This window comes from Mytilus californianus, unplaced genomic scaffold (genome assembly GCF_021869535.1).
Source record: "Mytilus californianus isolate M0D057914Y unplaced genomic scaffold, xbMytCali1.0.p SCAF_13, whole genome shotgun sequence".
Classification (NCBI taxonomy): domain Eukaryota; kingdom Metazoa; phylum Mollusca; class Bivalvia; order Mytilida; family Mytilidae; genus Mytilus; species Mytilus californianus.
Genome location: NW_026262615.1, coordinates 19,039,899 through 19,066,385, shown reverse-complemented (window position 1 = coordinate 19,066,385; position 26,487 = coordinate 19,039,899). Strand labels below are relative to the sequence as shown.

The 26,487-nt window shown below is 33.3% G+C and overlaps 1 protein-coding gene across 2 annotated transcripts; it reads right to left on the bottom strand.

Annotated features, from left to right (window-relative positions):
* On the bottom strand, positions 1-21,643 carry LOC127723321 (protocadherin-16-like). 2 transcript variants are annotated; one of them, XM_052229886.1, is made up of 12 exons: positions 21,487-21,643; positions 16,019-16,195; positions 15,105-15,263; positions 10,923-11,072; positions 10,287-10,412; positions 9,505-9,693; positions 8,373-8,566; positions 7,445-7,799; positions 5,258-5,642; positions 3,407-3,444; positions 2,410-2,532; positions 1-1,135 (listed from the first exon to the last, which is right to left on the bottom strand). In XM_052229886.1, exons 1-11 carry the CDS (start codon positions 21,542-21,544, stop codon positions 2,417-2,419), a joined length of 1,947 nt encoding a protein of 648 aa, XP_052085846.1. In that variant the 5' UTR covers positions 21,545-21,643; the 3' UTR covers positions 1-1,135; positions 2,410-2,416. The 2 variants fall into 2 exon arrangements, with proteins under 2 accessions (XP_052085846.1, XP_052085847.1); XM_052229887.1 differs by having other exon boundaries at positions 2,415-2,532.
* Between the last annotated feature and the right edge of the window lie 4,844 nt (positions 21,644-26,487).

Sequence of the window (26,487 nt, the reverse complement as noted above, 5' to 3'; positions counted from 1 at the left end):
CTTTCTGAAAGTGTATTTTGTGTGAAATGTCACGATTGTAGCATAAAACGGCAAACATTAATTATTAATAACAACAAATAAAACTAAATATTGAAAACACAATAAAACTCTTTAAAGGTTAAAACCGAGGGTGTATATTTGTAGTGCGGTCGAGTGAGCAGTTACTTATCCTTATTCTATACACGTGATCATTCATGAGAAAAATTGGCAATAAGTCCTTGAATAAAGGGGAGCGGAGCGAGTACACGACACTACAAAAGAAGTACAATATAGAGATTAATATCAGTGAAAATCTGTTTCATGACGGCCATTTCACACATGATGACAACCAAACACGACATTCCCAACTGAAAGCCTTCAACTGTCAAATTCATATAATATGTCCATTGTAGACCAACATTAACAGATTATCTATTATCTAATACGTTAGCAACAAAACAGCTAAAGTGCATTTATGAATTCTCAAACCATTCAAAGGAATTATAAGATGGTAATCGGATTCAGAATTGTCAATCATATATTCTATAAAACGTGCCACAGTCAATGCCTTAAGCTTGTACAAGGTCGTACAGAGTGTGTCCTTTGCAATTGAAACATAATGATTCATAACAACGACATAATAGTTATTTAAAATTTCAAAATGATTTAATTATTAACTGGGGATTGTATAAAACTATATTTCAAAATATTTTCTTGACTTTATAGAAATCTTATTTAATCCATGAACGTATAACACAAGTAAGTACTTTTTTATTATTTTTTTTTTTTTTTTTTGCCCTATAGATGTATTCACATTTTGGAGTTTATTAATTATGTCAAGAAAATGACAAGGTATGGACAAAAGAGAAAAATGCTTGACGATTCAATGGAAATGTCAGACAAAAGGATGCATAATTCCTCAATACCACGAATAAAATCTCAGTCTTTCAATTTCGACATAAGATTTACTGTATTTGTTGCGATAATTCGACTTGAATAATTTCGGAAAATCTGTTTTCTTCCTTTGAATGATTATTTAAATCATAATAAAAATGTTCAATGACTACACACAGTACTTTTGAATACAAAGGAAAAAAGAGTCGTCAATATGGTGCAGACAATCTATACAAGTTAATCTTTGCTATGTAAAAACAATCTGAAATGATAAATAATATGAATGAAATAAGCAATTGAAAACCAAAAATAACTTATTTGCTTTGAACTAGCTGTCAGTAACTGCGAGTACTCTCAGATCTGTACTTTGTTTTGTTGTTGTTAGGGATGAGGAATGGACAAATACCCTGCCACGTCCGGTCTGTGTTTTTATTTGATGTTTTTCTGCTTTGTATCGATCTGATGAGTTAAGCCTTTTTCAACTGATTTTTATAGTTTGTTCATATATGTTTTGCTGTTACACCACTGTCCCAGGTTAGGGGGAAGGTTGAGCGCTGACAAACATGTTTAACCCCATCACATTTTTGATGTGCATATCCCAAGTCAGGAGTCTGTAGTTCAGTGGTTGTCGTAGGTTCATGTCTGTCATATTTGTTTTTGCTATAAATTAGGCCGTTTGTTTTCTCAATTGTTTCATATTTTTCATGTCGGGGCATTTTATAGCCGACCATACGGTATCGGTGTTTATCATTGTTGAAGGCGGTAATGTTGCCTTTAATTGCTAACATGCACTTCATTTGAACTTTGGTGGATAGTTGTCTCATTTGGAATCATACCACATCCCATCATTTTATAAATACCATCCTACCATATCAAACCTTCTGCATTTCTGAATTCTTTTATGTTTAGGCCATTTTTTTATATTCTTTATAAAATTCGCTTATCATTCCTTATTCTTTATATTTAAGCTCCTCATTATTCTTTTTTCTTTTTTCTTTACACATTTTTCTGTTGTATTGCCCCATTATTATCTTTTCAGTAAACCCCCTCTTGACATCAAATATATCACACTATAATAATTCTTAGACAAGGTGTTGTCAGATCGTTGTAAGCGAAGAGTGGACACTGGATCTGTATGTGATGTGGTGCTAGGTGTCAAAATATTTGAGAACATCAAAACTTATACAAACGTTAAAGTGTTGATAAAATAAAAAAAAGGACCGAAAGTACGGCCAAACCAGAACAAGGTATTTTCATCAGGTTAGGTCGACATCAAAACCCTTACAAAGCCAAATCATACAACGTTATATCATTATAATTATACTATAAGAATCAATTCCACAAGAATCATTTCTTTTTATTCAAGTTCAGAATTACTTGGGTTGATTTGCATAAAACTACTTAAGTAAAGATTTGTTCCGAACGGACGGATTTTTCTACATCTCCTACGATAAATTAGTACTACGATTGGGTATCTTAACTTAAGTGGTTTTACAAAAAATGTATGCATATCAGCCCAGTTGTTTAATTATATACCTAACTGTTACAAAGAAAAGTTCTGTGTCTTATCAGTATTGTTCCATGCAGACCACCCAAGGTCGGCTGACGTGCTGCTCACAGGAGTTATAGGGGTCGGTGAGGGGGTACCATCTTCATATTCTGTAAAATAAATGTTCACTTATTTATATTAACATGCAACACATACCCCATCAAAAACGTATATAATCTCAGATACAATGAGGTAAATGTAAACGGAATTAAGTTTGTATCATATATTAGTCGAGATACTGGTACTGGTCAGTCTTGCGTTTTGATTGTAACAGATGGATTTTTTTCTTTTTATCATGGTATGAGGGTTTGGATAGGGGGTCCTTCATTTCTGTATTCTTTATTCTTTTAGGCCACTTTTCTTTATTCTTTATACTTTTTGCCCATTATTCTCTATTCTTTATATTTTAGCACCTCATTTATATTCTCTATTTTTTTATTTATTTGGTCATTTTTTCTCTATTCTTTATATTTTCCCCCCAATATTCTCTATTCTGTAAACCCACATCCACACCCTCATGGTGTTGTCTGGGATCTTCGATGATTTTTTTTTCTTTGACTTTTTTTATTTCTGTTCCCTTGGTAATCACTGCCTCTTTTTCAATGTTAGCATCCTAATCATTTCGACATTTGTGTCTTGCACAACTCAGACTTTCAGACAACTACAAATCAATATGACAATGCAGTATTTTTCCGTACCAAAAATCTCTTCTCATATTTCATACTAAATGAAGATTATTTGAAAGAAAAGATAATCATATCAATAAACAAAGCGTGACACATCTTAATATTTTGGTAAAATGAAGACAATTATAACTATGTTTCATCACCAAGATAACCTTATACAGATGCATTGCACGTATAACAACTATGTCCAACACGTAAATTAAGTCGTGGCGAGAACGTGTGGACAGAGGATCTGCATATTATTCAGATGGGCTCGAAACCAAAACTTAATGAATAAATAAATTAAACTAGAACTTACCGTCACTTTCATCTAGGTCATTGTCAAGACTGAACTTTCTACAATGATAATGGTAATAACTGAATGGTTCTGCATCAACCAGAACTGTTTTAAATCATAAACAGAGGTTTGCTCTAATTTATGTCATTTACAGCTGTTCTACCCCAGAACAGATTTGTGCCTGTCCCAAGCATGGAGCCTGTTATTCAGTAGGTGTCGTTGGTTGCTGTCTGTCATATTTGTTTTTAGTTTATCAGTTTTTCGTTAATTTTCATCATGAAGGGGTTTTTCCCTATTCAATTGTTTCACATTTTGACATGCCGAGACTCTTTATAGCTGCCTATACTATGGTTTTTGCTCATTGTAATAGGGCGGACGTTGACCTGTAGTTGCTTAAGTGTACTTCATGTGGACTCTGTTAGATAGTTGTCTCTTTGGCAATCATACCACATCTTATTTTATATTGAAAGTTCTCACCTAGAAATGAACTCATCATAGATACCAGGATTGAAATTGTGTACGCCAGACGCGGGTTTCGTCTAAAAAAGACTCATCAGTGACGCTCGAATCAAAAAAGTTTAAAAGGCCAAACAAAGTACGAAATTGAAGAGAATTGAGTACCACAAATTCCTAAACGTGTTGCCTATACAGCTAAGGTAATATATTCACTGATCCTGACATTTCAAGCATAGAAAGGTTTTGAACAGTTCTACCTTAAACAATTTCGGACAGTTCTACCGTCGGACTGATTCTGGTAGTACTACCGTGGACCAGTTTTAGAGTAGAACTGTTAAAGGCAAATATGTCAGTGGCGGATCAAAGTGGGATTCCGGTTATTGGAACTCCCCCCTTTTTTGACGATCAATTCTTTTGAATAGGGAAATATGGTTGGAACCCCTCCTTCTTAAAAATAGCTGGATCCCCCTGTATATGACAGATTTTTTCTGACGGTTGGAAAGACAGATTAGTACTGATCCCAACTATATGTCGCTTGAAATAAAAGGAATCAGTTTGTGTTTTTGTTTCCGTCAAAAAAATCATGCGTTCTTCCATATTTTTTAAGAATTTCTATATATTTCATAATTTTATTTTGAATTCATAGAATAGATAAGTTGTTATTTTGTCAAATAAATTCACCTTGTCTGCTAGAAAACATATTTGTACTTTGACTTTTAATTGGCACGTGACTGTCGACAATCAATCTCATTTACTTTTATTTAAATTATAGACTATTTTTATATTACTGACTTTTGACTCCGGAGAATATAATTTTTCGATCGGTTACTCTGTGGTGGACATTAAGGTACTCTCTCAATAATTAGATATACGAAGATGTGGTATGAGTGCCAATGAGACAACTCTCCATCCAAGTCAAAATTTATAAAAGTAAACCATTATAGTGACTGTAACAAAAATACTGAACTCCAAGGTAAATTTAAAAAGGAGAAGTCCATAAAAGCTGACGAAATTGAATGTTAGACTTTATCAACCAACGGAACAAACTGGAATGGAAGAGCAAGTAAGAGCAACCTAAAGAAGTAAAATATCCAGCTCACAATTGGTACAATTTGGTGAATCAATTAACTGTTTTCCGATGATTTTCGCTTGAATAGAAAACATAAATCAGGTATTTATTTTCCAAATTGCACCGATTGAACGTTTGATTTTACTTCTTTTAGTAGATCTACCTTTACGCAGTACCAGAATGGTCTATCACAGAGTAGGGAACAGATCGAAAAATTATAAACTCCGGAATCAAAAGTTGGTAATATGAAAATAGCCGATCTAAAAACATTTTCCGGTGATGACACAAGTATAAAAGATTTATTCCATATAAAAAAAAGTTACGAACTCTTGTAACAAAAAATATACCTGCGCTTTGGAAGTTTACACTCGTTGCAGGATGAACATATTTTGAAAAATATGTGCGACCGATAAGCTTCGATAGCAAGGAATATACCCAGCCCTAGTAAGATTATCATCAGAGCTGAGAACCAGGCCACATTTGCTGATGACTCAAAGAATGTCAAATTTCTGTCGGTTGTCGTCGTAATCGATGTAGTAGTTGTCGCCTGTATTACAAAATCTACATTTACAAAATCCCTTTTGCCATCTTCATCGTAAGCCCGTAAGTTAACAGATACAGTAGTTCCAGCAATAGTGTCATTTACCGCTTGCTTAAGATACAGGTTCCCGGATGTGTCGATACCAAGGTAATTAGAGAAAGTTCCACTTCTAACTTCATACGAAACAACACCTTCGAAAATAATGATAAAGGAATCAATAAACTTGGTAATATATTTAAAATTTGTTGAACCGCTTTAGATTCATGAGTAACTCGTAACAAAATTAATTCCATGATCATGCTTATGATTGACTAATGTTTATAAACACTGTTTCGCCTCAGAAATGTAACTACTAGTCCCTTTAACTTCACCATTGGTTTTTTAAATGGTATTTCGGAGATACCAAACTATTTGCAAAAATGGCAGTAACATTCCTGGCAAAATTAATGATGCCAATTTTTTACTAGACTAAATACAACAAAAAAAAAAAGGTCTAAGCTACAACCACTAAAATCAGATACCATTAGTTATTAAAACTCAAAACACTAAAAGCTCAAAAACAGAAAATGGTAGGCTATTATGCTGCCCTCCAGTTGTCATTTGTTTGTTTTCTTTTTTATGTATAATCCACATCCTCCTGATAAACGGGTTTTGGTTGTCTTTTTGTTATCTTCTCCAACCTTTTTTATTTATATGTGTAGAAAGTTGTCAGTTATTTCAATTATTGCACTTTTTCCCGCGATTTTTTGTACAGGATACGCCTGTCTCGTCAATGTCAGAAAATTCTACAATACGAATGGTTAATATTAGTCATGCAATGTAATGCCTCTTGCTTAAACCAGTTTATACCACTGGAATATTTTTTAATACACCAATTTCTTAAATTTTCCGCCAAATATCAGTTTTTCAGTATATCATTAGAGAAACATTCATTGTCGAAATCCGCATCTGGTGTTGAAAAATTGGTACCGCTGATGACATTACAACCACTGGTCGATACATCTGCTAGTGGACTGTACAGTAAGTCCCCAAGGTATCACCAGTTCAGTAGCCAGTACTTCAGATATTGTTTGAATGAAATTTGCTGTAACGGTTATAGACTTTTTTTTATTATTTGAAATTAAGGAATATATCTCTCTTTGTCTTATCCGAATTTGGCTACAATTTAGTTTCTCTTTGGTTAGATCATCTCTTCAGCGTTAATGTAAGTTTTGGTTTTCAAATAATTTGGCCCAAAGCTTCACTATAAAAAAGGCATTCATTGTCGAAATGCGAATTTGGTGCAGTAAAATTGGTACCATTGGTGTTATTGTAAGAACTGAAATAAGCATTATTAAGGTGGTACATAACACTACAGGGAGATAACTCTGTAAAAATCATCTGAACGTTTTAATCACGTTCTATTGTAAAGGAAATATTAAGCTTCTCAATGATCAAAATTAGTGTTTGTCAAACTACTATATATCAAATGAATTTTTTCCAATAAAGTTTGTGGTTCAAGTTTTTTGAAATTTTTATATTTTTGTCAAAGGGTCAAAGTTAATATTTTGTCAAAACTTTATGAAAATTAAACGAGCCAAATTAATTTTAGTCGAGGTGTTTGGTACCACCTTAATGGTCCAAATAATAGTTTCTTTATTCGAACCATGTTGGCATGAAAACCAATTATAGCATACATCATAGCAACAGTCTATTATATTTCCCCATTGTATTTTGATACACCTCATCGCTTTATACAACTTCCGGTTGGAGTCAAGTGTTGCAATACAAAGGTCATCAGTAATGAGTTGAGAGAGAGAGAAAAGTTTAGAAAGCAAACATTTTGAATTTATGATAACGCTTTGTTTGAAGTGTTTACGATTGTTTAGACATTGTCTCTTTGAAATCATATGCACAGTACAGTACATTGTTTAAACAGGTTTGTGTGAAGTCATGAAAAAGTTGTGTAATTTCAAAACGTATCCGGATTGAACAAATGTCTATGAGTACTTACCATGGGAACCAATGTCGGCGTCAGTAGCAGTTACAGTCCCCAAAATGGTTCCTATGGTGTCATAAGGTGAAATGTGAAATTCGAAACTGTTCTGCGTAAATTTTGGACTGTTGTCATTTATTGTATAAATCAGTACTTCAAGTACAGCAGTTGACGTCATTGTACCATCAGTAACAGTAACGCCACACGTCACAGATGATGCAACAGATGTGTCGTCGCGATCATAGTTTATAGAAAGAGTAACCTCCCCTGTGGTTGGATTTATGTTAAAAGTTGGACAATCAACTCCATACGTCACAGAATCGCCATCTGGATCCGTCACATCGTACTTTGGTGTGCCAAAGCTTGTTCCTGCCTATAAAACACAAAGAGAAATATAAAGTAGAAAAAGGAACCTCCCTTATAGTTGGATTTATGTTAAAAGTTGGACAATCAACTCCATACGTCACAAAATCGCCATCTGGATCCGTAACATCGTACTTTGGTGTACCAGAGCTTGTTCCTGTCTAAAAAACACAAAGAAAAATATAAAGTAGAAAAAGTAACCTCCCTTATAGTTGGATTTATGTTAAAAGATGGACAATCAACTCCATAAGTCACAGAATCGCCATCTGGATCCGTAACATCGTATTTTGGTGTACAGAGCAAGTAAAAGAAGTAAAAAAAAGCTTACGGTCGGTGTACTTTGTGGAAAAATTAACTGTTTTATGTTTTATACACGAAAAATCATCGGAAAACAGTTAATTTTCCCTAAATCATCACCGATTGTAAGCATGATTTTATTTCTGTTACTTGCTCTTATTTGACCGAGTACCAGAATGTCCTTCCACAGAGAAGGTAACATGTCGAGAAATTATATATTCTGGAAAAAAAGTCGGTAATATGAAAATAACCTATTGTTGATGCGTAGTAATATCATTAACCTTACCGCTGCTTCTGGTCCACTCAAGGTGTAAATAGTCTTGGCAAATGATGGCGCCTCAAACACATTAGCGATATTTATTGTTAGTGTTTTCGTATCTGAAGCTGAACCGTCCGAAACTGTGACTTCTGCTGTACAGGAACTAAACGACATCGTGTCATAATCAATGTTTGTTGTAGTAGATGTACTCACCAAACCAGCTGCAAAATAGTTTACACAATAAAAATTAAGTTCATTCAGAAGTTCATTATTCTATGACAAAATATTTCTATCAAAATTACAAAAATAAACTTTGCCAGAATCTTATCTTACAATAAACATGAATTCATCGTTTAAATATCATTTGTAAAAATGTTATGTGATAGGCGCCTTTACTGGAAAATAAAATATAATTCATAACGTAAGTTCATACATTGTATCTATGTAATTAGTAGTCGACATGTTTTACTGAAATCGTTACTAAATGCAGATTTGTTGTTAAACTAGATAATAGTACCAGCCTTACCAATAAAAAAATGATATTTCACTAACACCACAATCATTGTATTAGACATTTAGTGATGAGCTATCATAGTGACAAGATACTAGTATCTTTCTGAGTTAAGCTGTTGTGCATATTATTTTAATAGCTATCATGTAATTCGGAAAGTTAAGAATGAAGCAACTATGACCTATTTTTTCCTTGAATTTAAGCCGATTGAAGGCCCCGAGTAAGTATTTAAGACAAAGTTATCAGTAATAATTATACATGAGGGTCTGAAAGGGGGCCTTAATTTCTGCATTCTAGATTATTTATGTCATTTTTCTCTATTCGTTATATGTTTTGCCAATTATTCTCTATTCTTTCCCCATACAGACCCTCAAACCTACTTGCGATTTGAATATGAAGGGATCTTGAAGGCTGAAATGTACCGAGTACACAACTGTATAACGTGAATTTAATATAAATATATTTTCTCAATGTTATGTCAAGACGATCAAAAGAATGGAATTCGTTGTTTTAGCAGTATAGATGTGCTGTTTCCGAGGTCATGTCATGAATTATGTACTTTATAGTTATCACTAGCTGATTGTTGTACTGATTCCTAATTTGTTTTTGAAAGGTAGGGCTTTAGGTTTTAAAACTTATACAACATACTTGAAGAATCGATAGAAAAGTAATTGGAAGCAGTTGATGGTGTAAACGTTGCTGAATATGTGTGTACGTCACCAACATCCGGATCTGTTATTGTCACTTGGTACACAGATGACCCTAACGCACTGTTCTCCAAAACAACTGGAACATATGACAGGATGTTGTTGTCTATAACAGGTGCTGTATTTAAACCTTAAAATAAAACAAAATTTAAAAAAACAACAATGCTATTTGATTTGCTGAAAAAAAATTGTGAGCCAGCTACAATTTATCACGTGATTAAAAGGCATCGCGCCTATCATAAGACAATCAAAAATTGTTTTATTTTCTTGTCTAAGCTAAATTTGAAAGGATGGAGCTGAAAAAAATGAGGCAAATGCCATACTAGCTTGCGCAATCCAAAAAAATATGGATGTTTAAATGATTAGTTATCATGTTAGAACGATTTAGGCTAGTTGGTTCTGGTAAATATAATAGAAGTCTTGTCTGCATGAAATATTACTCGCTGGACGTTCAAAAGCAATAGTCAAATGCTAGTGGAACACTGTTTCCGAATTTTGTAAACGATATTTAAACAGTATTAATACTAAGTGAAAACAAATTACCATTAAGCCAACAATATAATCAGTATAATGGTGAGTATCGTTTTGGGCATCTGGAAATTTTGTTTCACATCCTGATCATGGCCGCACATGGATTATTTGACAGATAATGCCACTGTAAACTATTGGTCCAAAAGCACCTCGTTTGGTTATATTTTTTGTCTCGTGCACTATTATACTAACCTGTGACGGTAACGGTCAATGAGAGCGGTCCAATTTGATTGTTATGGCTGTCTGCTACTGTAATTCTTAAATCATAGTTTCCTACGCTGTAACCAAGGAAACCACTCGTAGTCACTATCTCTCCAGCTAAAATGATGAAGTCATTATAAAACAAAAATGGAAAGCAAACAATACAAATTTGAGATCACCGAGAAAAGTAGAATTTAGTGAGGGTTTTTATTTTTGTGTAGTAACTAGAAATTTAATCTGGTAACAAGAGACAAAGAACTACAACTCTTAGTCGTTTGCTTTATTTGTTATGCATTTAATTCAGTTCTGCGATAGTATATTCGGTGTCCGGTTTCATCTCACGAAATCACGAAACCTTGTGAACACAATACCAAAAGTGTTTGATATGTTATGTCATAGAAATAACAAATCATAAGTAACGTTACTTTTAAAAGCGATGCTTTATTTTATGAAAAAGAGGAGAATGATACCAAATTAAGGGATGTTTAAATTAACCCATAAACCGAAGACAAACTGACAGCGCTATGGAAAAAAAAAACAAAATCAGAAAAAAAATGTACTTAATACTTTTTTTATTTCATACAGTCAACAAAAATGAATTACTTCCTATTCATTAAGAATACTTACAATCGAAAATTTCATATGGACATGTTGCAAGACTACTAAGGACATAACAGTCCATTGTTAATGTCAGTTGGTCATTTTCTGGGTCTGTTGCTAACGCTGTAAAGACCAATGTACCAGTTGATGTCGTAGAAGTATCTAAGGTGGTGTAGTCTGTGAAGATAATGATAGGTATCACATAAGTAGGCCTTCTCTGGTTTTAATTTGCTTAACGTATTTTCTTTCAAATTTCTCAATTTGGCAGTTTGATATTGTAGGACGTGCCATACTCACTATGAAGGTTCGATATGGTAGAATGTTATCTTCTCAATTTGAAGGTTTGATGTTGTTGGAGGGAATTTTTTTACTATGGGGGTTTGATGTGGTAGAACATTTTCTCAATTTGACAGTTTGATATGGTCGTAGGCCATTTTCTCACTATGGAGGTTTGATATGGAAGAACATTTTTTTCTATTTGAAGGTTTGATATGGTAGGATGGTATTTATAAAAATAAGAAGATGTAGTATGATACCCCATGAGACAACTATCCAGCACAGTTCAAATGAAGTAGATGTAGTATGATACCCCATGAGACAACTATCCAGCACAGTTCAAATGAAGTAGATGTAGTATGATACCCATTGAGACAACTATCCAGCCAGTTCAAATGAAGTAGATGTATTATGATACCCCATGACACAACTATCCAGCACAGTTCAAATGAAGTAGATGTAGTATGATACCCCATGAGACAACTATCTAGCACAGTTCAAATGAAGTAGATGTAGTATGATACCCAATGAGACAACTATCCAGCACAGTTCAAATGAAGTAGATGTAGTATGATACCCATTGAGACAACTATCCAGCACAGTTCAAATGAAGTAGATGTAGTATGATACCCCATGAGACAACTATCCAGCACAGTTCAAATGAAGTAGATGTAGTATGATACCTCATGAGACAACTATCCAGCACAGTTCAAATGAAGTAGATGTAGTATGATACCTCATGAGACAACTACCCAGCACAGTTCAAATGAAGTAGATGTAGTATGATACCCCATGAGACAACTACCCAGCACAGTTCAAATGAAGTAGATGTAGTATGATACCCCATGAGACAACTATCCAGCACAGTTCAAATGAAGTAGATGTAGTATGATACCCCATGAGACAACTATCCAGCACAGTTCAAATGAAGTAGATGTAGTATGATACCCCATGAGACAACTATCCAGCACAGTTCAAATGAAGTAGATGTAGTATGATACCCCATGAGACAACTATCCAGCACAGTTCAAATGAAGTAGATGTAGTATGATACCCCATGAGACAACTATCCAGCACAGTTCAAATGAAGTAGATGTAGTATGATACCCCATGAGACAACTACCCAGCACAGTTCAAATGAAGTAGATGTAGTATGATACCCCATGAGACAACTATCCAGCACAGTTCAAATGAAGTAGATGTAGTATGATACCCCATGAGACAACTATCCAGCACAGTTCAAATGAAGTAGATGTAGTATGATACCCATTGAGACAACTATCCAGCACAGTTCAAATGAAGTAGATGTAGTATGATTTCCCATGAGACAACTATCCAGCACAGTTCAAATGAAGTAGATGTAGTATGATACCCATTGAGACAACTATCCACCACAGTTCAAATGAAGTAGATGTAGTATGATACCCAATGAGACAACTTATCCAGCACAGTTCAAATGAAGTAGATGTAGTATGATACCCCATGAGACAACTACCAAGCACAGTTCAAATGAAGTAGATGTAGTATGATACCCTATTAGACAACTATCCAGCACAGTTCAAATAAAGTAGATGTAGTATGATACCCTATGAGACAACTATCCAGCACAGTTCAAATGAAGTAGATGTAGTATGATACCCCATGAGACAACTATCCAGCACAGTTCAAATGAAGTAGATGTAGTATGATACCCCATGAGACAACTATCCAGCACAGTTCAAATGAAGTAGATGTAGTATGATACCCATTAAGACAACTATCCAGCCAGTTCAAATGAAGTAGATGTAGTATGATACCCCATGAGACAACTATCCAGCACAGTTCAAATGAAGTAGAGTTAATATGATACCCCATGAGACAACTATCCAGCACAGTTCAAATGAAGTAGATGTAGTATGATACCCCATGAGACAACTATCCAGCACAGTTCAAATGAAGTAGATGTAGTATGATACCCATTGAGACAACTATCCAGCACAGTTCAAACAAAGTAGATGTAATATGATACCCCATGAGACAACTACCCACTACCCAGCACAGTTCAAACGAAGTAGATGTAGTATGATACCCCATGAGACAACTATTCAGCACAGTTCAAATGAAGTAGATGTAGTATGATACCCTATGAGACAACTATCCAGCACAGTTCAAATGAAGTAGATGTAGTATGATACCCATTGAGACAACTATCCAGCACAGTTCAAATGAAGTAGATGTAGTATGATACCCCATGAGACAACTATCCAGCACAGTTCAAATGAAGTAGATGTAATCAATTATAGGCAACCATACGGCCTTCAACGATGAGAAAAACCCATACGTATAGTCGGTTAAAAAGGCCTGACATGAAAAATATAAGCAATTCAATTCATTTCAAAAACTAAAACTAACGGCATAATTTCTGACAAAATAATCAACGAAAAATAAATATGACAGACATGAACCAACAATAACCACTACACACAGAATGGGGCGAGGTTGAACTAGTTTGCTGGCGCTAAACTTTCCCCCTTAACTTGCGACAGTGGTGTAACGGTACTACATAAGAACAAAACATAAAAAGCAGTTGACTCAGCAGATCAATATAAAGCAGAAAACATCTAATGAAAACATAGATCGGACGTGGCGGGGTATTTACTCACTATGAAGGTTCGATATGGTAGGAAAGTATTTATTTACTTACTATAAAGGTCTGATATGGTATGATGGTATTTACTCACTATGAAGCTTCAATATGGTAGGATGGTATTTACTCACTATGAAGGTTCGATACGGTAGGAGGTTATTTACTCACTATGAAGGTTTGATTTGGTAGGATGGTATTTACTCACTATGAAGGTTTGATTTGGTAGGATGTATTTACTCACTTTGAAGGTTTGATTTGGTAGGATGGTATTTACTCACTATGAAGGATTGATTTGGTAGGATGGTATTTACTCACTATGAAGTTTCGATGTGGTAGGATGGTATTTACTCACTTTAAAGGTTCGATATGGTAGGAGGGTTTTTACTCACTATGAAGGTTCGATATGGTAGGAGGGTATTAACTCACTATGAAGGTTTGATATGGTAGGAGTGTTTTACTCACTATGGAGGTTTGATATGGTAGGAGGATATATACTCACTATGGAGGATCAATATGGTAGGATGGTATTTTCTCACTATGGAGGACCGATATGGTAGGAGAGTATTAACTCACTATAGAGGTCTGATATGGTAATAGGGTATTTACTCACTTTGAATGTTCAATATGATAGTATTTACTCAATATGAAGGTTCGATATGGTAGTAGAGTAATTACTTACTATGAAGGTTTGATATGGTAGGAAGGTATTTACTCACTATGAAGGTTCGATATGGTAGAATGGAATTTACTCACTATGAAGGTTCGATATGATAGTAGGATATTTTTCAATATGAAGGTTCGATATGGTAGTATGGTGTTTACTCACTTTGAAGGTTCGATGTGATAGTAAAGTATTTACGCACTTTAAAGGTCTGGTATGGTAGGATGGTATTTACTCACTATGAAGGTTTGATATGGTAGGATGGTATTTATTCACTATGAAGGTTTAATATGGTAGAATGGTATTTACTCACTATGAAGGTTTGATATGGTAGGATGGTATTTACTCATTATGAAGGTTTGATATGGTAGAATGGAATTTACTCACTATGAAGGTTCGATATGATAGTAGGATATCTTTTCAATATGAAGGTTCGATATGGTAGAATGGAATTTACTCACTATGAAGGTTCGATATGATAGTAGGATATCTTTTCAATATGAAGGTTCGATATGGTAGTATGGTATTTACTCACTTTGAAGGTTCGATATGATAGTAGAGTATTTACTCACTTTAAAGGTCTGATATGGTTGGAGGGTATTTACTCACTATGAAGGTTTGATATGGTTGGAAGGTATTTACTCACTATGGAGGTTAGATATGGTAGGAGATTTGTTCTTGTCAATGTTCACTGTAAAAGTTTCTTGAGTTGTGCTAACTCCATCCGTACACTCCACAACCAGACTATAAGTCGACTTTGTGTTGAAATCTAGGCTTGGCATTGCTTTCAGATACACTCCATATTCTACAAATAGTAAACTTTTGCAACCGCTTCGAAACAAGGTAAATGTATTTGTTAAAAAGTATATGTTATATAAAATACAGTTACACATCAATTGATTTATTGAACATAGAAGACAATTGCTTAAACATTAGTTTAATCTTGAAAAGTATATACTGCATATATTTAAGCGTCAGTCTTACGATTGTCTGACCCCGGCTTATAATGTTTGCACGTTCATCGTTAATATGAGACAATGTTGATTGATTGTTTCTGATTTATTGCACTAATTGGTGTATTACCTTTTTCGTATTTATTATAAAGATTTCATATTCATGAATATTTCATTGTTTATCCTTGAATTTTTAAAAGTTAATCAGCTCCTCGTTGAAGACTTCTTAATGTAAAGATGATAAATGCCTTGTATAAAATCTATAAAAATGTATATCTAAACCACGTGATCTAAACTCGAATACCTATTCATTGCCTTTTCCTTTTCAAACTCATAGTTTACACAAGGGTTTGTTTTCTCTCAAGCATCTTTTTCATAGCCAGTACAGAAATATTTCAACATTTTTTTTTCTTTATAAGCATTCCATAGTATTGTATTTAAAACTTTTTTATTAACCGTATTCTATAAAATGAAATGAATAGAGACAAATCCATGCAAATTTCGTGCTTATCCATAAAAATGTAATTAAATACTTCCCAACAGAAAAAGATATATCGGAATTCAAGAGAGGGAAATCGAATTTTGTAATAAGATTTATATTACTTACGTGCAGTGTTTGGGTCCAATTTCACCCAGAATTCCGTTTGAGAAGGATTCAGGTCACATGATGGGGTTTGACCCGCCGTAACCCCTGACAAGGTCATCAATGTTAGTTGGGTTTCATCAGTCGCATCTTCGGATATTAATTTTGTTATTATTCCACCACTGAAGTTTATTATCAGAGCTGTAATGACAAAATGAAAGTCTTACAATTAAAGTTTAATATGTTAAAACACTAAGTCAATCTTATCTTTGTATGGCGGACGGGAGAAGCTCAGGAATGGCCGCATTTCTATCAACCCAGTAAACCATCGTGATAAGTATTTTAAGTTTCCATTGGAACTTTTGAGACATAATATTTTTTTATCTCGAAAGTTATGATACTTGAAATGGAATCGTGTTCCTTTAAATCGATATTTTTCGGGGAGTTATCAAATCTTGTGTCTTTTACTATGACCCCCCCCCCCCCCCCCCCCCAAGAAAATAACCAAATCGCGACAAAAATCTAAATTTATCAGTTGATAACCTTTGACCAAAGAAAAAGAAATGAAAACTCAAACTATTATTTGTTGTATTCCTTTGTTAATTTAATAATGAAACAGCTGCTGACCTTCCTGAAAACTGAGAATGGAAATTAAGGCATGTAAAAATGATGATCTCCGCCCTTTTCTGTACTACATAACATATCTTCAAATACGTTCAGACATTTGGTTTTTCTCTTTTGAATTGTTTCTATTTTTTTTTTTTTTGGTTATCCGGGGCTTTTTATAATTTTTCTATACTGTATAGATTTGGCTAATTTTGAACTGCCTTAAGTTGGTTCAGTTATTCACATCATTGTCCTGAAGTCTATGGTGGATAGTTGTCTCCTTGGCAACAATACCGCATCTTCTTATTCTTATCTACCTAAGGGAGTTGCAATTCTATTTTATTATAATAAGTATGATTTAAAAGTCATGTTTAATAATCAAATGTAATGTTTGAATTGAACAAGTACAAATGAACTAAAGAAGTTTTAATTGTATACGTTTAAAATTCAATTGTGATTTTTGCTGATTTTTTACCATTATATTAATTTCATAATTATACACTTTGTCAATTTCATATACACTTTGTCAATTTCATATAATATATCTTATGAACAAAGCAGTGAATTCAACATTAAATAGAAAAGACTTTTGAATCAGTTTGTGTTCACGAAATGAAATAGGATAGTAGTATCCTTATATACATGTATATTTATTCTGTTCATGTATTAAACGACAACTATCAAAGTTTAAGAGTTTTGACGACGATAACAGAGGAACAAAGAACGTGAACACAATAGTCTGTTGAATATCAATTTGAACTGTTTTACCCTTTGGTAAGATGTATATACAAATATTTATCTTTGACAAATCAAATACCAATATTTAGATTAGATAAATCTGACCAAGTACGTAGAATAAATAAACATGATTTTAAAAACATAATTGTCTTTGCATGTAGTACTAAAATTGAGTATGGACACGGGGAATGAGTATGGAAACGGGGAATGTGTAAAAGAGACAACAACCCGACTAGTTTATATTTTTGTAAGAAAAAAGAACTTGTTCTTTGGTTACCTTAGCTGTTTATGATGTCAGTTTGATGTACTTGTGAAAAGTCATGTGCATGCATGTTGATGTGTTTTGGTTATGCTTGTCTTTGGGTTGCTGTCCCGCATATCCATTTATTCCTACTTACCAATATCGTTACACTGCAATCAATAATACAATTTTGTTTTAATGTTTTACTTTATTTCATTTTGTTTCTTTTTCTTTTTTTTTTTTTATTATTATTGCTAATTGCTTCTTAAATATATTCATTTTATATATATTTTTTAGGGGGCGACGTTTTGTTGTGAACACTGCTTTCGTCATTGGGTCTTCCCTGCTTATTTTCAACGCTACATCTGCTTTATTCGTACATTTAATTTCTCTGATTAGTTCCCATCAAAATGTAAAATGATTAAACACTTTCGGTTCTTAAATATTATCAAATTTGTGTTTAGCTTTGCTGCAACTAACACCAATGAAATAAGAAGATGTTATTTACAGATTCCATAACCTGAAAATTTTAAAAGCGTAAATATGTTTTTGTTTTGTTTTTCATTGCTCATATTCTGATTTTTTTCTGAAAAGCGATTCGGATGAACTAAATCCTCGGCTTTTACAAATGTTTCGTTAAGACTTTGAAATACAGTAGTAAAGAAGAACAATGCCATTAAATAAATTATGAAATTGATGGCAATTCAAAACACGGTATACAATGTATGAAATTAAATAATTTCTTTAGACAAACTAATTTACTAAAATCCCAAACATCGCTATACTATTCCACATGTTGAAAACCGTGGTAGAGAAAAGACAAACATATACCGGTAATTAAATTTGTGTTTTTAAGTCAGTAACGCTGTGTATTATTGAGGCCCTTCATTTGGGTGTCTAAGTAATCACATAATCACAAATGTTTTGCCAATATAATCACATAATGATTAATTATTTTTTCAAACAACATAATCAAATAATCAAAAATACAGTCCTAGATTATCAAATGATCAAATAATCATGAAATATTTGGTCTGGTAATCAAATAATCACTATAAAAAGGCCAAATAATCGCATAATCAAAAACCCCATGAGGAGGCTCATTATTTTATAGTATATGGTAGAATACAAATAAATCCGGTGCTTTGCTTTTGCGTCAATTGGTTATTTATTTGCGCCAAAACAATATTTGATTTGCGTCACAAATCATATTTTATAATGCGCCAAAAAACCATTTCATAGCCCTAACAATACAGATTTTCCTGTTTGAATTGTTTAACACTGGTCATTTTGGGGCCCTTTATAGCTTGCTGTTCGGTATGAGACAATGCTCCGTGTTGAAGGCCGTACTTTAACCTATAATTGTTTACTTTTTACACATTGTGACTTGGATGGAGAGTTGTCTCATTGGCACTCATACCACATCTCCTTATTGATAAATAGTATCTGTAATAGATATTCATACATTATAAATCACCGCATTGGGTACATGTACATCTACTCTATTTTTCATCTTTGATGGTCTTTCAGAAAGGTTATCATTCCGTAGCATATCATTTCATTCGCAGTTTTTCTTGTAATGTTGGTGATGATCAATCTTTAGTTAACAGTGATTTAGGATTTGTTCTTTGTCTATAATTTCTATTTTGGCCAAGGTGTTCAATTGTCAGGTTTTTTTTTCAATGTATGAATTTTTTATTTGATCTTGCATTATATATTCTATCCCTCTTTAGTTGAAATACACAATGAGAATCTATCACTTAAATCTCGACGGCACCATCTGCTACTATGCGGTAACTAGCAGTCCGAACATAGCCGAACCAGTAGTAGTGTTACAAATATAAACATATTAAGATACCGCGCACATCGCTTGTTTTGAAAATACCTTTCATTAGCTACGAAAGTGATCAAAAGTTTTGGATTACTTTAAACAATTTACACAGCAACAACTTAAATCAAACAGAAAGTATGGCTCTTTTCATAAAGAAATCTTAAGACAAAAGTTGTTTATGACTTTTAAAAGAGTATTTTTTCTCGAACTTTTTTTTTGTGAAATTGATAGATAATTATAATATGAATAAAAAGTGTGGTACGATTGCAACAGTGACAACTACTAGCTTCAGTTTAAAATAAATAGATATAATCATTTATAGGTCACTGTACTACCTTCAACAATGAGAAAACCCCTTAACGTATAGTCGGCTGTAAAAGGCCCCGACATGAAAAATGTGAAACAATTCAGAAGAGAAAACAAACGCCCACATTTATGATAAAAAAGAATTCATAAAAAAACAAATATGACAGACATGAACCAACGGCAACAACTGAACTACAGACTCCTGTCTTCGGACAGGCACATGAGAAATATGGCGGTCTCTTCACTTACGCTTGTTTCGGTTCTATAATAAACACAAATTGCTTACATCTATTTAATTTGAACTTGGTGGATAGTTGTTTTATTGGCAATCATACCACATCTCCTTATTTTTACATAATACAACATATTCTGCTCTTTGGTTGGGTTATTGTCTCTTTGACACATTCCCCATTTTCATTCTCAATTTTATCTGAAATCCTTGTGTCATTATAACGTGCATGTTTCATGTGTGGGATATTATTGCTTCGACCACTGTCTTTGTAAATTCAAAGACTTTAAAATTAGTACATCCGATGCTGCAGCTTTGCCATGAATACTTAAGTTAAGCGAAAGAGCAGAGACATTTCGGCGTCAGACTAATGTACATGTCTGTGTAGGATGACATATCTTTCTGTTGATTGCAGCTTGTGGATAGCAAGTTTAACGTACAAATATAATGTCGTTCTAGTAAAAAATGGGATATATTCAACAAAATTAATACGTAATCGTCCTGAATATACATGAAATATCTGCCAGATGACGTTCAGGCGCCATCAATTAACAAATTGGTCAAAAAAATTAATAATGGGACATCGGATACAAGCCGTCAGCAATTTTTATACGTTTATTTTTTTTTTTAAACATTTTTCTTTAGATAACATCAGGCACATTTATGGGTAAGGATATTTTTATGAGTACATAAATGCAACTTTCTATGCGACGAATTTAATTTTGGTAAAGAAGGGGGTCGATGTATTTCAAAATCTAATTTATTTATTTTTTCCTTTTTTTTTGAAAGAGAGAGAGAGGGGAAGCGGGATATTTTGATTTTCATCAGACGATCACAACAACAGAATCGTAATACTGACTTCAGACTCCTGTCTTGGGATAGGCACATGAGAAATATGGCGGTCTCTTCACTTACGCTTATCAAGCTTTTGTAAGTATGTCCACCACCTTACGCAAATTATCAACAGATATAAAACATAATAAAAGGAAGTGTATTTAGTGTCCAGCAATTATTCTTGAGAGGCCTGATGGGGGGGTCTCATCACGAGTTGATTTTTTTGTCAATCACGATTCACAGAAAATAAATTTCCATGATCACGGATCACGAAAATATAAAAAAAAAATAAATCTGTAGAAAAACGGATCACGATAGCGAAAGTGCGCCGATCACGAAGAACGAAAATAACCCATCAGGCCCCTCATTCTTCAGACAACAAAAAGACATCAAACGGTCAATCAATTATGTTATTATTTTGTAGTTTCTTATATTTTAATTTTTTTTTACCTAAGAAGCTAAGTAGGAATTTTAATGCTAATAAGTACGTTTTCTTTACTCCATTCATTAAAATGTAAGTAATAACAATGTCATTTATTTTTTCTTTTAGTACAATTTTTAATAAATATCTGTTATTCATACAAGATGCGGGTAAAAATATTTCAAACATGTACAACATGAAATTATAACTCGAAAATATAACTAAACAAAACTTGTTTTTTCATGTAAATATTTTACCGGTTGTTTAAACCACATTTACTACTTACCAAAAACAGTGGATGGGAATAAAAGCAACAAAAATGATAAAACAATATGTCCATTCATTTTTTCATTAGGGTATGCACAACTTCAGCAAGACTATCAATTTCTCACAAATTCTGATATAACCTAGTAAAGGACCAAATAATCATGCTACGTCACATGGCCTCCTTATGAAATTATTGTACATTATGTAAATATTTTTTATTTATTTCAGAGGCACAGATTTTTCGACTAGTTATGAATAACAATGCTAAATACAATAACTTTCTGTCTTGTATATAATAAACCTAGCTAACGGTTGTTCATTTATTGACAAAGCGCGATCATTTTTTGATTAATATAACATTATTTGATTTGAGTAAACAAATTCGGATAAGAAATTAAACAACTGTAAACATACGTTTTCTATTAAATGTACACGTATACATTTGACATGAATTGAGACAAGACTATAATAATAGACGTCAAAATCCAATTGAACAAGACAGTATTCTATTCTTTGATCTTTAAATGTAATAGAAAACAATTTCGCAAGTCTAAAGCTATGTTAGCTATATATGACGTAGGACAGGTCTTTCACAAAGCGTGTGGATTTTTGTATTGAAACTTCGTAAATTTAATAAGTTTGAAGTATTTATTAAATAATTTATGAATAAAAGAATATATAGGGTATACGGTCAATAAGATAGGAACCAAAAAATTGTGTTAAATTCCTTTGCTACTTTTGCAAATAAAATATATCTATACTAAATTATATCTCTTGTCTCCAATAAAAAAAAAACATGTGTCAGTGGCATGGGAGTAGACGGAAACAAATGTTGAGGAATGCTTTTCAAAGTGTCTAGCAACAAAAATATAAACAAAATTCTATATATAGTTTTATACTTTAGTAGTTAGTCAGTGTTTGTTTTTTTTGGCCAAAAAGTTGAAACAAGAACAAAGCCCCCTCCTCCCTCCTACGCCCCTGTATGTTCATACAATATGTCAAGTACTAAATCGTCCAGAATCTAAGTCAATGTGAATTAATTAGACGGAAAGTATCAAATATTCGTCTGAACGCGGCCGATTCCGTTCACCAAATGGGTATCTGAATGAGAATAACGGATTAACCCGAGGATTACCGATTGTATCATTGATCTCTAAACTCTCCAAACAAACAAAAAATTCGTCAAAATATGACATTGGACGAGGTTCCTGACTATTCTTATATAAAATATGACATACATGAATATTGGGCCGTAAGGTCATTACAAAATAGACAGTTCAAAACATGATCAAACAGAACAGGATAATCAATTTGGATATTTCAGTACTAATTTATCGCTTTGAAGTTTTTTAGTTCTTAAGTGCCAGTTTTTATTAAGAATCAGGCAATGTAGAAGAATTTCAAACATGACCGAAAAAAACCCATCGACCTAACCATCCTATTTTGAAGTTACCCTCATCCCCAGTTAGAAATGGTAGGTCTTTCGTTTCTACGTGTCTGGTAATTCGAGAAATCTCTAGATAACTTTTGGTTAGAATAATAGAAAATTACGGAGTCAGCTCCCCATAATTTTGAATTTTTAGTGCATTTCAACCAAATGATATCTTGAATTACCAGAACAAAAACAGGAAACGAATGTTATTTTCGTGCACCATTATACCTTTTGAACATAGATTAATGTAAACTTGAGTGGGCTTTTGTTTGTCATGTTTTTACCACTGCCTGATTCTTAAGGGAACGACCATTTAACTTCAAGGGGAGGGGGGTTATGGTTTTTTCCTAAAAAAAAATTCTGATCCCCAATTTGATAAAATAAATATTGTGTAATTTGATTGATAGCGTCGAAAAATAAAAACCAAAAATTTATGACTTCGACCAAAATACAACCCCCCACCCCCCCACCCCATCTTGAAGTTAAATGGTTGCTCCCTAAGCAGATTGCCATTTAACATGTTATGTCTTTTGAAATCTGAGACAGCTGAGATATGTAAATCTATTTGCTGTATATCATATTTGTTTTTCATTCATTATTTTGAACATAAATCAGGCAATTAGTTTTCTCGTTTGAATTGTTTTACATTTGTTATTTCGGGGCCTTTTATAGCTGAGTATGCGGTATGGGTCGAAGGCCGTACGGTGACCTGTAATTGTTAATTTCTGTGTCATTTGGTCGCTTGTGGAGAGATGTCTCATTGGCAATCATACCACATCTTCTTATTTTTATATCCATAAGAATGAGCATCATAGAAAGGAAAATCCACAATAGGAAATGAAAGAGGTCTCTTTTATCATACATTTTGCTTACCATAAAAAATGAAATATCATGAATTTAAAATGATATCGATCACTTATCGGTCATCTTTTGTAAAGGGGTCATGAGTTTTTTAGGACTTGTGATTCTTTTCAACTTTGATAAACAAAAAATAACATAGTTACATGTGCCAGAATTTGTTTTTTTGGAACACAATGTTGTATCCCCCCCTATTTTTAAACTGCCCTTTTGAAATATTTTCACAAGAGATTTAGAATCAAACATTTAAATGCCCCCAGCCCCTCTTTCACCACACACACACACACACACACACACACACACACACACACACACACACACACACACACACACACACACACACACACACACACACACACACACACACACATGTGCACATACACAAGATGAATGGTCGGTGCTTTATCAATTTGAATTTAGCAAGAGTATTGACAATAAAAATGCCATCAGAAAATGTAGAATCTTGATTGTTTATCGTGTGTTTCAAGGTATGTGAATAGGCATAATTTTACTTTAAGACAAACAAAGAATGGTCAACGTTGATACAAGTATCTTGTTTTTTAGAGGGATAAATTATACTTAAAAAAAACACCACTCTGATTCATACAAAACAAATATTTCTCTGAAACTGACATTATCAATATGTTTGATTACATGATTGACAACATATTTGTTGCGTTTAGAACATGTATTTCTACATACAATTGTCATTCCAATGGGAAACCAACTGTGCTCCACTTCTTGCTGACTTGTCATTTTATATATATGAGGGCGACTCCATAAGGAGATTTGAGGAAAAATAAAAATAAACTAGCATTACCATTTAACTTCATGTTCCCCTATAACGTCCTCTTACTAAATAATTCAAATTTTGGTGATTATGTTGAATGAATCCATTCCATCGAAATTGTTGAGTTTTAAAAAAATGATAATTACCACGTGGATCACTGTTTACATATTACTCGGAAAAAATTATTGGTTAGGATGTTACCTGGATACAGGACGCTCACATATATTTCTTTGTTTCGGGATTCGCGGAACATTTGAAATTTATTGTTGAAAATTATTCACCACGTGAATTACCGTTTACTTGTTACTCGGAAGAAATTATTCCGAGTATATATATTCTTTATTTTGATTGGTTAGCATGTTACCTGGATACAGGACGCCCATATATATATTTCTTTGTTTCGGGATTCACGGCACATTTGAAATTTATTGCTGAAAATTATTTACCCACCCACCCGCCGCTTACAACTGTTAATTATCATTTTATGTATTTATCAATAAAGTAGTGCTTATTTAAGTGTGGCTAGCTCAAGTGTGTATTTGATCTGTTTTGCTTAATTATATTTATTTACTTCTAATGGCTTGTCGCCTATTTGTCGCTAACAATTTTGGTGTGATTGCTAGTTGAATTCTTTATCCTGTTCTGTGAAATATATTTGTTTGTATGTTTACTATGAATTGTTCCGTAATAAAATCGAGCAACTTTGATTTCGTTGTGAGAAGCCTGGTAATTTAAACGATACCAGAGATGATTAATTACTGTCATGGATTATGAAGCAACACTAACAGCTATGAAATGAGTGAATGAATATTACAAACACCAACACTCATTTACTGAAATATAATCACTTAGCACATACTTACAACTTCTCGTCCAATCAAATTGCTTGAATTTGCCTTCTAATTTTCATAGTACATACTTTTCCCGTGTACTAAGTAACTGCGCATGAATGACCACAAGGGTAAGATTTCACTGTATCGTAATCAAGATATTAAAACAAAAATTGCCACTGTCTATTTTGAAATAAAGTGATGTGTTCCAAATTAAATTAAATAGTTTGTAATTAGTTTTCACATTGATTTTTAAATATCCTGCTATTAAAATCTTTGGATCTAAAAATGTTTTTGACAATTGCAAGTTTCTTTCATTTAAATAAAGAGTAACACATATGGTTCCTTAAACCTTGATTAGAGTACAACGCCATCTTAAAATTGTGATAATTTATCATCCATGCAAATACTTTGTACACAAAAAAGTGTGTACTATGAAACCATGTGAAGGGAAATTAAGGCAACTTGGTGATGATTTTTTAAACTTTCTTAAGGAAATTGATCTATCTCGTCATGAATTGATTGCTTGATTCATTGGTTGCTAAATGTCCAGTGGCAAATACTTCATGAATGTTCAGGACTATGTCGTGATTTGAAAAACCGTGAAAATATCTGATGAGAATGTGACACCTATATATATATCTCTGAAGAGACATTAATTGTCGAAATCCGGATATGGTGTACAAATTTTTGCACCTCATGTTTGCGGTATACCATCTTTTCCGCAAGTTTATTGTTTTCTGTTTGGTAATAAATTAATAATAAGATCTATTTTGTTACATCTTGTGATCCGTTTATCTGGCAATCGCCAATGGCAGTCAGCAGGGTTCAAGAACATCAGTTGTTCGACCTGCTAGTCAAATGCGTTTTGTTAAAATATACTTTTTCACTCATTTGGTCTTTTGGAAAATGTTGTTTGTGCTGTATTTAGACCCCTCTACCAAGAAATTTGTTTTACATGCACACGTATAAAAATTGCGGTTTTTATCCAACGCAATCGTAGGTTTGAACGTTGTTTTCAATTTAGACTTGTTTATATATATATATATATATATATATATACAACTCGCCTATATAGCTAAACATCAGCCCAACAATGTTAGATCTGTA